General features: G+C 40.5%; 1 protein-coding gene across 3 annotated transcripts in view; it reads right to left on the minus strand.

The window, feature by feature from the left end:
- The window catches only part of rtn1a (reticulon 1a), a 174,989-nt gene that overhangs the window by 90,553 nt on the left and 68,893 nt on the right, over nucleotides 1–15,543 (minus strand). For 2 of the 3 annotated variants that reach the window (XM_078234200.1, XM_078234199.1), the window contains one exon: nucleotides 3,635–4,312. The exons of the other annotated variant lie outside the window; for it this stretch is intronic. In XM_078234200.1, coding sequence (XP_078090326.1) covers nucleotides 3,635–4,312 — 678 coding nt within the window. The remainder of the gene's footprint in view (nucleotides 1–3,634; nucleotides 4,313–15,543) is intronic. 3 annotated transcript variants of the gene reach the window in all.

Below are 15,543 nucleotides of genomic sequence, written 5' to 3' on the forward strand. Positions count from 1 at the left end.
TCCTTTCAAAACTGCCTTGCAACTTTCAGCCATCAAGATGATGGGCAAGCATCCTTGCAACCACACCTTACTAAAACTCTCTTTGGCTGGTCTCTATAGAGGCATGCAAGAACAAGCCAGCAATGGCATTTCTATCCAATGTTTCTGTCCTCATTTCATGGAGGTGTTATCGTAGAATCATAGAATCCCTACAGTGCAGAAGGAGGCCATTTGGCCCATCGAGTCTGCACCGGCCACAATCCCTGTCCTCATAACCCCACGTATTTATCCCAGCTAGTTCCCCCTGACATTAAAGGACAATTTAGCATGGCCAATCCACCTAACCTGCACATCTTTGGACTGTGGGAGGAAACCGGAGCACCCGGAGGAAACCGATGCAGAGACAGGGAGAACATGCAAACTCCACACAGACAGTGACCCGAGGCCGGAATTGAACCCGGGTCCCTGGCACTGTGAGGCAGCAGTGCTAACCACTGTGCCACCGTGCCGCCCCAACCCTTCCTGCTTGGAAACACAGAGTGCAGCAGGGAATTCAACCACTGGTTTTGTCACATGTGGCATTCCCTTATGAGCCTACTGTTCGTTTCTAGTGCTTGACAGTACAATACCCAATGGCTAATTTAGTATACCTGTCCTGGATGTTTTTTCCAGTACAGTCGCACCAAATGTTACATTTGTGCCCAGTGGCGTAGAAGGGCATTTAAAAGGAGCAGCTCTTCATTAATTTTAACAATAGAAGCAGGGTTTTAAAGCTGGAAATAATAGATTGTTTTCTAACTGCAAGGTAAAATGTTCCACAGTCCCAAAGAGTGGTCACCACATTATAATTTTAGAACTTTCTTTTATATTCCCCTGATTTGAACTTTAAAAAGAGCCATTAAAAAAACTGTAAGCTGTATTTAACTTGAAGATTCCTGCATGTTTTAGGAAGCAAAAACAAAATGGAAGCAGAATTTGGAGCTCCAAGCATTCTAATTATTGTAGGGCCATGGGATGTGGAAGACAAGCTAATGTCATTCAATTGAACATTTCTATTCTGTTGTGGACATGACATCGGGTAGTGCATTAGCATTAAAAAAAAACTTGAAAAATATCATGGCCGGAACTCTATCAACTCGCCTGCCATGGAATCAACACGGGCAAGGGTCCGACAAGGGAAATCTCCATTTACCTCGGGCGGGAATTTCCGGTCTCACCAGAGCAAGGCCGTAAACTCCTGCCCCATATCTTTTCAGCTACTTTGCAAACAAAAAATTGGAAGAGCCAGGCACGTTGCATGGTGCATTGCGCCCCCTCCCCATTTCAAACACCAGGAAATGAGAAATTCACGGTAACAAACTTTTAAAGAGAGTGAAGGATACCAATGCCAATCTATTTAGAAAAACATCAGGAATATTGGTAGTTTACAAGCTAAAATCAATTACTATAAAGCTTGAATATCATGAAGGTATCAAGAAAAATGATTCACACTTCCTATTACATTTACTGAAATTACTTCAGACAATTCTGGGAACAAACATGCATCATCAATGCGATCTTTCAAAAAGACTGGATTAATTGTAGCACTAGAGTGATGGCTTTTTACCCATCAAAGCAAGATGCAATGCCCATCCAGTTTTTTGGCCAAAATAATAGATTACATATCATGGACACTTATGAAAGTTTAGGATTATTACAAATATGTGGAGATTGGACAAAGAAGGGTGACACAATGGCCCTGCTGTGGTGCTGTCCATGGTTGAAACTTAAGCCAACAACCACTATCAATGCTCACACATACATAGTACAAAAAAGGAACCAGCATAGTAGAACTGCACCCCAGGAGAGAATCAGTATCTTGCAGAGACAAAGGGAAGGGAAGATGGAAGAAGGAAAGCTGGGTAGAAAAGTAAAAGCTTGTAGACGTCATGAACATTGAGGAAGGGATAAAAAAGTAAATGGAGTTTCCAGAAAAAAGGTTACAGAGTTTCTCATGGGCATCTAAATAAAAGATGAAGCAAAGCTATTTGTCCTCTGAGACACTCTCCCTTGTAAATTTAAGTGAAAATATAAGCTCAGAGAATTTCCAGAGAATGCGAACCAAACATGTTGGAAAGATGGTTTTGGTTCTTACTAACACAAAATGAGTTTTATTTAGTTGGTTGAGGTTGTGAAAGTCCAACCACAGTTTTGTTGCGCACTCTTTATTGGCACTTGAAAATAAAGAAACACCCAGAGCAATTGAGAAAGCACTTTACCAAAAAAAAAATAGAACGATAAGAGTGTGCAACACAAATCCATGCAAGGAGAAGCTGGAAAATCTGGACATGATTCAACCTGTCCAAGATGAAATCCCTCTTAGATTTGTGTGTCTATCATCACTGGCCCTCATTTTAATGCTTTGACTCAAGATGTTTATCTGCTCAGACATTTTAACAGGCACTGTCCCTGCTGGGTCTTGTCCAGAAATTAATTGTATTGCTGATAGCTGGTGATCCAAGAATGAAATCGGTCGGTAACTAGCTGGAATGCGGCAGCAACGGACAGAGTTAAACATTAATTCAGCTGTAATTAACGAACAAGCCACTAGATTAAACTAAATCTGCCCAAAAGTCTGCATAGAAATTATGGTCAAGGTGGTTTGGGGATAGCACAGTGGCACAATGGTTAGCACTGCTGCCTCACAGCGCCAGGGACTTGGGTTCAATTCCCGGCTTGGGTTACTGTCTGTGTGGAGTCTGCACGTTCTCCCTGTGTCTGTGTGAGTTTCCTCCGGGTGCTCCGGTTTCCTCCCACAGTCCAAAAGACGTGCTGGTTAGGTGCATTGACCATGCTAAATTCTCCCTCAGTGTACTTGAACAGGCGCTGGAGTGTGGTGATTAGGAGATTTTTACAGTAACTTCATTGCAGTGTTAATGTAAGCCTCCTTGCAACACTAATAAATAAGCTTTAAAAAACATTAAGTAACCTGTGTGGTTTTAACTAGCCATCTAGTAGGTTAACATCACCTCCTCTAATTTCTAATGAATCAAAGAGAAAAGAGAATAAGACAAGCAGAGAGAGATAACAATAGAGAAAGGAAGACCGGCAGTTTTTTTCATTATTCAATTTTATTTTTTTTTTAAAAGAGAAAGTGTGAGGGTAACAGGAAAAAAGACTAAAGAAAGGGAGGGAAGGAGGGTAACTGGTTGAGATAAATAACATGTATTTTAAAAATCTATTTGCATTGACTAAGTATGTATCAATCACTGTAAGCTCATGTTAGCAAGCACAGAGTTGCACAGTTTCTCCTTTACATTTCACATTTTATTTGTGTCCTTTCATACTTGGGCTGTCAGTGGCCATTTTGTGACATTTCGTTCTCTCTCCTGATGGTGAAACTGACCAGCCGTCTCAACAGGATAGACACACAAGGAACAAAAATACCATTGTAAGTTGTATGAAAGAAGTCACAGACTGACAAACATTCAAGACTTTTTCGATCAACAAGCCAGGAAAAAAAAGCGAAAAAGAATCAAATGTTCAAGTTAAATAAAATGTCAACATATATACGCACACAAAACAATTACTGTAGTTCAATGAATAAAAGACAGTTTTGAAATGATGTGTACACATACAATCAACCTATTAGAGTAACTCACATAACAATTGTTACCTGAGCTTGTGGGAGTAGGCGTTTGGGAGATTGGGCTGTCATCGTCAGGTTCTGATACAGTCACAGTTGGCACTACATCGGATCCTTGTTTCAGTTTAGTCTCTTGTTCGTGATGAGACTTGCACCTGCTATTGGGATCTACTATGGTTTCTATCTCAGTGAGTAAAACGTGGGTTGGCGATGCATGTGTATCCATTTTGTGAATGTTGTGCTGGGGGTCCTCCATTTCCCATTTCTCTGAAATGTCTTCATCTGAAGGCTCTTCCACATACGGTGCTGTTGTCGGTTCCTCAGGACTCAGACAGGGGCTCATTTCTTCTATTAGCTTAATCTCCTCAACTGACTTTTTCAGACTTTCTGGGGAAGCTACTGTGTCAGCTGATGTATTATCTACAAAATACATCATTTTCTCCTCCCAGTATGTTTTGGATAACTCCTCGGCTTTCAATTCTTCAGAACGGCACATGTCAATATAGTTTTGGTCTTCTGCCTTCTCGGACCCTATGGGGTCCACCAAAGTTTTGGCCAATTCAATAGAATCTCCTGGTGCCATCTCTATTCCTGAATCTGAGCTGATCATACAGTGAGACTCAAAGCTTGGAACTTGTCTTGCTGTGCCAACCATTGGGCTATACTCTTCAAAACCTGTTGAGCTAACAAGTGATCCTTCTGTAACTTCTAAAAAGAAAACGAAAAACATGGAACAATGACTATTGTGATTATAACTCTTAATTCTTCATTTAATCCAACATTGAAATTTTGTCCAAATGGCTCCTTATGCGAGATTAAAAAGTAGACACGTGTACTGAGGGTTTATTGAAGGGACTCTCCCTTAAAACAAGATTCACCCAAGTAAATTGAAGAAGTAGCATTTATAGTGAGGTATCAGGGCCGTATGAAATTGTTGATGCAGCAAAGTTTCTTTAAGATGAAGGGTGATTTTTGTCCTTAACTGCTTTTAAAGCAGAGATAGAAAACCCTCTTCATATTAAATAAAATGCTGTTAGAATACTATCCTGCCATAAAAAAACCCCAGGAATAATATGCACACACATGAAATAAATAGCACAGCGACAAAGATGATTGTGATACAGAAGACCAACCAATGGTTAAGACAGTAAAAGGGCAGTGTGGTGCAGAATATATTTAACTGTTAGAATACAGAGCTAATTGTGATGTGTATTAAAGACAAGAGTTTTTCATTGTATAGCTTGCTTTGTCAAACAAAAAGACCTTTCTGATACCTCAAATGTTTCACCAGCTAGCTACTGATATTCCTATATCTGAAATCTCATCATTTACCTTCTTAAATGATTAGCTGTAATGCTAAGGCACGAATGTTATTCCAATTTTATTTCAGATATTCCCCGTCTCTATTTATGTTTCCTTTTGTTCCAACTTTGATTTTTTTTCTGATGTCTCATCTTTATTTCATCATTTAATACTCTTTATCTTTACAACCGCTTCCAGCCTTCTCTTCATTCTCTCTTGAATCATAGAATCCCTACAGTACAGAAGGAGGCCGTTTGGCCCATGGAGCCTGCACTGACAACAAGCCCACCCAGGCCCTATCCCCGCAACCCCACGCATACACCCCTCTAATCCCCCTGACACTAAAGGGCAATTTATCATGGCCAATCCACTTAACCTGCACATCTTTGGACTGTGGGAGGAAACCGGAGCACCCGGAGGAAACCCATGTAGATATGGGGAGAACATGCAGACTCTGCACAGACAGTGACCGAAGCTGGGAATTGAACCTGAGTCCCTGGTGCTGTGAGGCAGCAGTGCTAACCACTGTGCCACCGTGCTGCCCACTACATTTATTTTTTGCTCAATGCCATCAATTCATAAGGAAGTAAAAAAGAATTAAGATTTGTTTCTCCAGTTGTATTTGTTCTTGTCAACCACCGTTCCCTTGCTCTCCATTCTTCATACACAGTGGAATGGTGTTTCTCATCAAAAGCACTGCTTTTCATCATTAGGATTATTAAGAGATGGTTCATTATTATATACTTCCAATTCTATATTTAATTCGTAAAACAGGGATTTACAAAAGGACACAGAGATGGTAAGTGTGGCTGATGGGAGATTGAGAATATGACTGGCGTCATTATGGCAGAAAAAGTCCACCACCTTGGATACTCACCTGAAACAGCTCATTTTTGGTTACACTTGCCATATAGAATGAGTTATAACAAAATACCAGCTTTGAAATACATCTGCAGCATAGAACCATAGAAAATTACAGCTCAGAAACAGGCCTTTTGGCCCTTCTTGTCTGTGCCGAACCATTTTATGCCTAGTCCCACTGACCTGCACTTGGACCATATCCCTCCACACCCCTCTCATCCATGAACCCGTCCAAGTTTTTCTTAAATGTTAAAAGTGACCCCGCATTTACCATTTACCAAGAGTTGCTATTGAAAAACAGGATTTTAAAAAAAAGAGTTGTAGGAAAGTCTTAGTGTGCTAAAACTAAAAGTTATAATTTAAGTACGTTAACCTTTATTTGGAAAAATACCATTTAATATTAACAAAGAATTACAAAGGGTGAGGGAAGAGTTGCAGCCTGCCAAACAAGATAGTTTCCAAAATAATTGTTTTCCGGATTACAAGCACAGAATAACTGAGCTGATGGAAAAGTTAACCATTAATCTCTGGTATCCTGGATGAAATGAACGAGATTAGGTAATCTTCGTGGAGAGTTCTGCACAGTATGAGCAATATGTTTGTTTACAAGCCACTGGAACCAGCTGAATGGGGAGATAACTTACTTGTTTTTTTGGTAAAGGTTAACATTTAGGAATGGCGCAAGAAAAATTTAGCAAGGAAATCCACATGGAAGCTGTTTCTGCCACTTGTGAGCCTTTCAAAATGCTTCCCACAAGTCTCCACTGGACTCATCTTGTCTGTGGGAAAACCAATGATACATCCAGCCTCAAGCTTCCAGGGTTTGCATTGCTTTTAGACTTAACTTATTAAATTGATGCTCATAGAGTCATAGAGGCTTACAGCATAGAAACAGGCCCCTCAGCCCAACTTGTCCATGCCGCCCTGTTTTTACCATTAAGCTAGTCCTAATTGCCCACATTTGGCCCATATCCCTCTATACCATAAGACCACAAGACATAGGAGCAGAATTATGCCACTGGGCCCATCGAGTCTATTCTGCCATTTAATCATAGCTGATATTTTTCTTACCTCATTCTCCTGCCTTTTCCCATAACCCCTGATCCCCTTATTAATCAAGAACCTATCTATCTCTGTCTTAAAGACACTCAATGACCTGGCCTCATAGCCTTCTACGGCAAAGAGTTCCACAGATTCACCACTCTCTGGCTGAAGAAATTCCTCCTTATCTCTGTTTTAAAGGATCATCCCTTTAGTTTGAGGTTGTGTCAATTTTACCCATGTAACTTTCTAAATGCTTTTTATCAGATGCCTGAAATAAAGGTAAAGAGCTGGATTTTATGCTCCCCCATTGGTGGGTTTGAAGGCAGGAAAGCATGGAAAATCCAATGGGTAGCCTTCTTTCTATCCTTGGTGGAATCTACTGCTTGAAATCTGTGCTTCCAGCCTTCAATCCTCTCAATCTTTCTCCGCCTGCTACTTACACCCATTGTACGCAGCTAAAGTACACTCGTAACACCACAGGCAGGCCACCGACTGGTGTGTTATTTTTAAAAATAGGGACGATGCGCTTTGAGGAAATTCTAGGCCAATGTAACACTGTGTGGGCAGCGTTCCAACTCCATACACCATCAACTGCCGTGTGTTTTGCTAGCTCTTATGCAAGGTTGCTGCTGAACAATTGCGACAGGACAGGATCCATTGAGAATTATGACTTAGAATCAAATGGAGCATGCTCACAGTAGTATACTTGTATTTAGTACTGGTCTATAGTGCCCAGACAGTGTTCAAACAGTGGTTCTAAAAGACCCTCTACATTTTAAGTGCCAGATGTAGTGCAAAGTTTTAATGAGTTTTGAACAATTTTTGCTAGTCTGGTATTAGGAAGGTGTTAGGAGGTGTTCAGCACATAGAAACAAAGCAACTAACAAAATGATCAGATGAGGATAGGGAAAAATGGCTTGTTGGAAAATAACCTTATAGGGAGCATTAGAAGCAAATCATTAGAAATACTGATGTCATTACCATCCAACACATGACTCTAAGCAGAAGATGAGCAAGGAAAGGGGCTGCAAGGAACAGAATATCATGCATAAATTTCCTTACGAGGTTGGTGGAAAAATGTCACTGCTGACAACAAATAGTATAGGTACTGAAATGTTAACAATTCATCAAAGGTGGACTTGACATGAGCAATGCAAACACAGAACGTGAAGGAGCAATGAAAAAGAGCGAAAGAGTAGGAATTGCCAACTGTTATCCACTTGCTTGCACTAAAATTAGTGAAGTGGAAAATGTGTGCCTTTGTATTCAACAGCTCATCAAAAATAATTAATGAACTGTACTAAATAATTAGCGACATTGAAAAAATTAATATCTTCTAAAATCATTGTTTAGTATTCGTAGTGAAATGATAAACAGTAATATTAAAAAATAAATTTATGGCTTCATTACAATTGGTGAGCAAAACAAATTCGCTGCCATGGTGGGAAATGGAAATCAATAAAAGGTATCATTTGGCTGGCAACCAAGGGTGGAAAAGATGTGATGGAGTTTCCTTATTGATCAAAATATTGAAAATTGCATTCTTACATTTTTTCTTGAGGTAGAATGATTTACAACATGCAATAAATATGAAATTGGACTTGGGACTATGCAATTCAACTCAATTCCATTAAAAGCTGTTTGAGGAATTCAGCTGAAGTACAATGCTATATAAAATAAACATAATGCTTAATGTATCCCATTTCAGTGAATCCAATGAAGTAAATCCTCATGAAGGTGATACGATAGTGACTTTTAAGGGGTGTCTTGACAAATGCATGAATAGGATGGGAATAGTGGGATTTGGTCCCCGGAAGGGTAGCGTGTTTTAGTTCAGTCAAGCAGCATGGTCGGTGCAGGCTTAGAGGGCTATAGGACCTGTTCCTGTGCTGTAATTTTCTTTGTTCTTTGCACATTGTAAGATGGTTTAAGATTACTGTATATACCCATGTGAGGGTCGTTCTCACATAAAAGTTGATCCCGTGACTTTTGGTCGTGGAAAAACAGGATTTTTCACTACCTCGTGTAAAAGTTGACCCAAATGTTTTCTGGGGTCAAAACATACTGTGAATATTAATTACCTACCAGTTCATTACTATGGTTTGTTAATTTGAAGGTACTTGTAGTCTTCTTTAGATTTACCCTCCACCAATCCTAGTGACAATCTCCTAGCCAATCGACAAGATTAATGTGTAACTCATGATTTATCATGATGCTTTCAAGAAAGAATAACAAGTGCTTGACTCAATTTACAATTTGCCAAGATGACTAATAACTGTGCAGCACCAAGGGACTTAAAGCTTCTGAGAAAATAATTATAGACTGGAGAGAGGTACTCAATAAACTAGAAAAGAATAAATGTGCCAACGCAGGAAGGCCTAGCAAGACCCTTCACCTGGAGAAAAATGTGCACAATGGGTTAACAGACATTGGCAAAACAGTCATGTTATTACCTGAAATACTTCAGGGATGTCCTCAAAGGATCCCTGAAGAGTTTAAACATTCCTGTTGACTCTGAAATCCCTGGCTTTTGACTGACTAAAATAGAGGGGGTTTACTTGGGATGGCACCAAATACAATGGGAGACTTCACTGGGGGCAGGCAGAAGAAAACTCCGAGTGAACACACTAATCTCCAAACACCTCATCAGCCTGACCCTTCATGCACCACCTGCCCTACACGTGGTAGAGTCTGCAGATCGTGCACTGAACTTCTCGGCCATCTCAGGCCCCATCGCACAGAGTGGACGCTCGTCATCCTTGAGGGACTGCCTAAGGAGCAAAATATAAATAAACGTCTCCTGGACATTATCCAAAAGATGAGAAACAATTGGATTTTGGAAGGCAAAGGAACATTCGGTAACTCTCACTAGCAACATTGTGTCAATGGGCCCAGTGACACGAAACACTTTCCTAATATTGTGAAAAAATAATTTCTATAACATGGAATATCGAATACACAGGATAGTGCTGAGGAAAATTACTTGATGGAATGATAATGATGAAGAAGATCCATAAAATGATGTTATACAACCAGGCTAATTGAGACAAACTGTTGAATCAAATGGCGTTCAGAGTGATGTGAAAGGATTTCAATGTGGAAGTGTTGTAGTTAATTCTTTATGGTACAGATTTATATTGTGTTGGATGAAATGTATATGGTTTGTACTGTTATATAATAAATAAATATTAGAGAATTAACATGAATTCTTTGGTGTTATTAGTTTTTACTTCATTCCATTGTGACAGTCTCTTTGGGCCCAAGTCAAGCATGCATGTCAATCCCTTAAAACCATTACCTGTTTAACAGTCGTTCTGCTGACTTGCGTCCGAAAAAAAATTAGTCTCAAAAATCAGACTCTTACAGACATATATTTGCATAAATTTGAAAAAAATGAGGCGCGGGTTCTCCATGAAATTTATTATGCTATCTTTTATTCCAGCATAAAAATCACTGGAGCTAATATTAGGGGAAAACTTGCAGACCATAAGAATTTTTTGTAGACACGGACAATACCTGTAACGAGCTCAAGGTGCTGAATAGCATATTCCTGCTCCTAATCTATGGGCAGAATTTTAAGAAGCTGGCTCTCGGAAGCCCATTGCCATTTGACGCTCATTTGAGTTTGATTGACAGCGGGCAGGACTTGTGTCCACCCACGGAAGGAAATCTCGCCTGTGAGAGCTGTCGGCTAATCAGATTGGCCGACAGCTGTCTAATCTGGCCAGGCACACCACTGCAGTGGCCAGAAGTGGTACTGCAGTGCGTTGCCAAGAAGTAACTCCCTGGGGTGGGAGGATAAGGGACGCTCTAGGGCATTGGGAAGAGGTTGATTTCAATGTTGGGGTTGGCCAGTGGGGAAGACTGACCCTGAACTCCAAGGACCCAGAGGGAAGGGCACCCCAAATTTGAAGGAGGTTTAAGTTTGAGGCACGCCCCCGCCCCACCACCCGAGATGGAGAAAAGTTTTTCTTTCCCTCAGTTTCCCACCCTACTTGCACCCACTTCCAACAGCCAAAATAATTGAGGTTGGGCAGGAAATGGCCATTAAGTGGCCTCGCAAGGGTCTTAACAGGTGAAAAGGGAAGTTTACCAGCCAAGGCCCTGCTCGCCCAATGGTGAAATGGCATCAGGGTTTGGGCAGGTGGGTCTATGGGGGGAATCCTGTCCATTCAATTTTACGCCCACCACCTCAAAACCCATCTTGAAGGGGGTGTAAAATACAGAATGGTTATAGTACCGTAAAGACCATGAAATCATTTGTGGCATGCAGTTGGCCAGGGTTGAAAAATATAAATTTGTATTCTGGTGTATCATGTTTCCTCATAAAAAATGTAATATTTTTAGTGTTAAATTCCCCACGGCCCAATGGACTACACTACATAGATACCAATCTGAGAGCACCACTGCAACCAAAAATGATTCTCGTTTACTTTTTCAACCACTCCTTTAGTTGGAATATGCAGATTACTTTATATTACATCGATATTTATATTGATATCAGTACATTTCATTTAAGTGTTAACTTTTAATATCAGAGGGATAAATCACATATGGAAGTTAATTTTCTGAGGGAAAAACCTTCAAAGCAACTGCTGAGTGAATCTTAAAACATGGTTTGCAAAAGATTGAAGTTATATTGCAGCTGGTGTGAACACAAATTGATGTCAACACAAACACTCACAATCAAGGAATCTTGTATTGGATATTACATCAGGATCTCTCTCTCAAGTTAGACTGTAACTTTCAACTTGATGCACTCCCAAAATTGACCCGAAAATGGCAGTACCCCGCAGCCTTAAATGTCATTATATCACCACAGTAACAGTATAGACTCCCAGGCTCTTGAATAAAATATGTTAATCTACTGAACTCATGAAATATAAATGAGAAAAGGTACGAGTCATGTTTCTACTAAGTACACTCAGCTGCTATCTTGATAGCTTCAAGAAGAAGAAGAAAATGGCATCTCCGACCCAATCTTAGAAGTGTACTCGAAACAAATCAATTCATAATTTAGTAGAAAGCATGGAACATCGTAAATGGTATCATTCTTACTTCTGCAGCACTTCTTTAAAAAGTGTAGCCATACTCATCCTATTCTATAGTCAGTTACATATATTTAATACATTTGGAAGAGCCTTTCCAAATAAATATTTTTCTCCGCATCCATTGAGTCAGGAAGCAGAGGTAGTTTTAAATGATCAATGTTTGTATTGTTGGATGTTAGAAATATGGTATAGATTTAAGTGAATTTAATTTAGTGCTTCTGTATAAGAAAAAGAAAAACTCTAGTTAAATTCATGTTAAACAAAGGTATTTGCATTTATGGGGGTTTTTGGTTTAATTTTAAAATGTCTCTCTATTGCACTTGAGAGTTTACAGCGTGAAAGGCAAACAAGAACTTGGAGAAAGAATGAACTGTTGCTTAGCAACCAGGGGCCACCTATAGGAAAAAGACTTGGGGCAGAATTTCCCAAAAAATGACTAAATTTTGGGCAAGAAACACGTCCGATTCGTACAGGACAAGGATCGTGACTTCCTGCATTTGCTAATTTTTTGGGTAATTTTTTGCACCAGTTTGGAAAGGAGTGGGGCCTAAACATGTCGACAAGCCCGGCTTCAAAGAGATCGGGTGCCATTTTTAATGGGCACCCTGATCTCAAAGAGAAACTGAAGACCTTCCTTCCTCCATCCACCCCCCCCCCCCCCCACAGACATCAGGACCCCCACCCTCATTGATGGAATGTTCCCCCCTCCCTCCCCAACATAGTTCGCCAGCCTGATCTCTCCCCCTGCCTTGAACATAGATCACCGGCATTGGGACCTTTCCAATGGGTCCCCCTTCATGCCCCACCCCCCAGGCCCTGCCCTCTCAGGCCCTGCTTCCTTTGCAGGTAGGCACTGCTGGAATATTTTAATCAAAGCATCATTTGTGATTCAGAAGAATATTTCAAAGTACGGAATTTGCTCCTTGTAAAATCTTGGTTACTCCATCCCTACCAAAATAGTTCAGAATGAAAATATTTTTTGCGTAATATGCATAACAACTATTTTCAATGTATTCCACACGTCATGTATCTTTCTCTTTTAAGAGTAATATTCATGTCTTACTTATGTGCTCCTTTTGTGCAACTTTTAGTGAACTTGTTGTAATTCTCTGAGTCAAGATGATGTTGCCTTGTTCATCACTTTCTAACATGTCAATTGCTTCTTTTGCATTACTGAGAGCAATCCACTTCCCACTAAAAATCTGCTTACCTCAGCGTCTGAAAAGCTTATACCTATAAAAATAGGCTTTGTGCTTTTAACATTAATCTATCTCTCAATAAATGTGCATATTCCGTAACCATATGAGTAAACTAGACCATTTATGCTACTTAAATCACTTGTTAGCTTTTAAGAAATGCTACAGAATTGTTACTGCAGGCATTTTCTAAATGGCGGTTGAGGTTTTTTTCCTAAAGAAAACATGCCTGCTAATAAAATTATATTCTCAGGAGTCAAACATCTCGAGAAACAACAATGTTAGCTTGTGCAACAGAAAATAGGCATTTCTCCAGTTGACAAAAATCTGAGCCAAGTTCCTCACAAATAATGCTGAATGAACAATTTACAAGTGGTGAAGTCACAAGTTGGTCAGTCAACCTAGTGGGTGAAAATAAAAATCTTAATTTGTGGGCGTGAAGTGCATGTTCTGTTTATTATACTCATCGCATTTTTGTTTTGAAAGGATTTTTTTAAAAGTGGGATTTGCAAAGAATAAGGATAAAAAACAGGCAGATAATCTGCAAACCATTCAACTGTGAAAATTATTTTCAGGCTGCTCACCCCACAGGACTGGAAGATATCAATGCTCTATTTGAATGTTCAGTTTCAACATAATATCCTAAACATCACGAGCTTCCACAGCTTTCAATGACTCAATCCGCTCACAGGAGATTTGCCTTGGCTTTAACCAAGTTGTAATGGTCCCATTGGCTTTTTTTGTTCCTCGCAAATGAAGTGCCACAGTGTATAAAATGTTCCATCTCGCGAATTGGGTCACAGGGTAAGATCCAAACTTTATTTCTCATGTTGGAGACCTCAAAGACTTGCCACCTGGGCCACATCATGCATTTTATTCCAAAGATCTTAATGCAAACTGACGTTTCTCACATCCTTGCATTTATGAATAGCCACATCAATCTTACAATAATACTTTCTGGCTTTAAGATTAGGAAAGCAATGCATTGAATTATAAGTATTGAACTAACTTAGAAACATAGGGCAGAATTCTTCCTGGCCCCCACCGGTGGGTTCAATGGCAGGCAATGGGAAAAGAATAACTAAGATGGGAGGCCCAGAAATCAGTTTCACACTATCGTGAATTTACAACAGGATCTTCTGCTGGTGCCCAACAAGAGCAGTTGGAAAACCCACCAGAGGCTGGGTTTGCATCCTGTTAATGGGACACATCTCCACAATGCTGGTGGGTAAAAAAACACTGCTGTGAAACACGTTTGGAACAATGTGGTGTGCAGATCTCAGCACAATGCCTGGGGCTTCCTCCGGAGTCTGGAACGGAGGTTGTCCGCAGCACTGAAACCCAGGGTATCACAGCAGTAGGTCAGGGGTGTATCTGCAGGTGGACTTTCTAGTTTAGGTGTTGTGGAGGGGGTCCATGTTCCAGCCTCAGAATGTTCCAGGAGATCCACCTTCGTTCTCAGAAGGTTCATCTTCCTGTCTCCGTGTGCTCCCAGAGATTTATCTTCATTTGCAGGCGGTGGTCCATCTTCTTTCTTCAACTGTAGGTCAGTATTGTTGATACCTTTTCAATATGGTACCCAGACACAATGATGAACTACGTGCCATCCAGGGCTGCCCCACCAAGGAATATGGTGTGAAACACCCATGCAAATAATTAATGAGGTTGGGCCCAGAAGGTTTGGCCTTTTTCCCCGCCAGCCTCTGCAGTGGGAAACATTCCACGTTCTCGTCCGCACCATGGCATTTTGTCTCAAAATGGGAGAATTCCGCCCATAGGAACAGAAGCCAAACAATGGAGCCCTAAGCTTGTTCCATCTTTCAATTAGATCACATCTGACCTGTACCTCACCTCCACTGACCTGTCTTTGATCCATGTCCATCAATACCCTTAGCTGATAAAAAAAACCTGTCAATCCCAGTTTAAAAAATTTCAATTGCTCCAGAATATATAACTTCTGGGGAGATAGAATTTCCATTATTGTGTGTGAAAAAGTGCTTCCTTATTTCATTCATAAATGGATAAGTGCTAATTTAAAGATTGTGCAGGGAATTTTCCTGTCCCGCCTGCCACGGGAATCATAGCAGGTGAGGTGGGGGGTGGGTGGGGGTGGGGGTGGGGGAGAGTGGATCACGCAAAGGTCCTTGGACCTCGGGTGAGATTTTCTAGTTTTGGGGTGAACACGGCTGGAAGATCTCGGCCTGTGCCTCATAATGTTGGAGCAATTGTTACTGAGGAATATCAATCTCAGCTGAAAAATTGAAGCAACAGTACCTTCACAAATTGCAAAATATGACTTCTCATAAGTTACTAATTTGAAGAGCAAACTTGATACATATTTCAGAGTAGAACTGTTTTAATCTTACAGTAAAACCGCAACTAAAGATAGTGCAAATTTGCAAATGACTAATAGTCACTGTCTGACGTTGACCTGTCTAAACTCTGTTGTATTTTTCATTTGCAGGTTGGGGATGGTGCTGGCAAG

This window comes from Mustelus asterias, chromosome 18 (genome assembly GCF_964213995.1).
Source record: "Mustelus asterias chromosome 18, sMusAst1.hap1.1, whole genome shotgun sequence".
In the NCBI taxonomy this organism is placed as follows: Eukaryota; Metazoa; Chordata; class Chondrichthyes; order Carcharhiniformes; family Triakidae; genus Mustelus; species Mustelus asterias.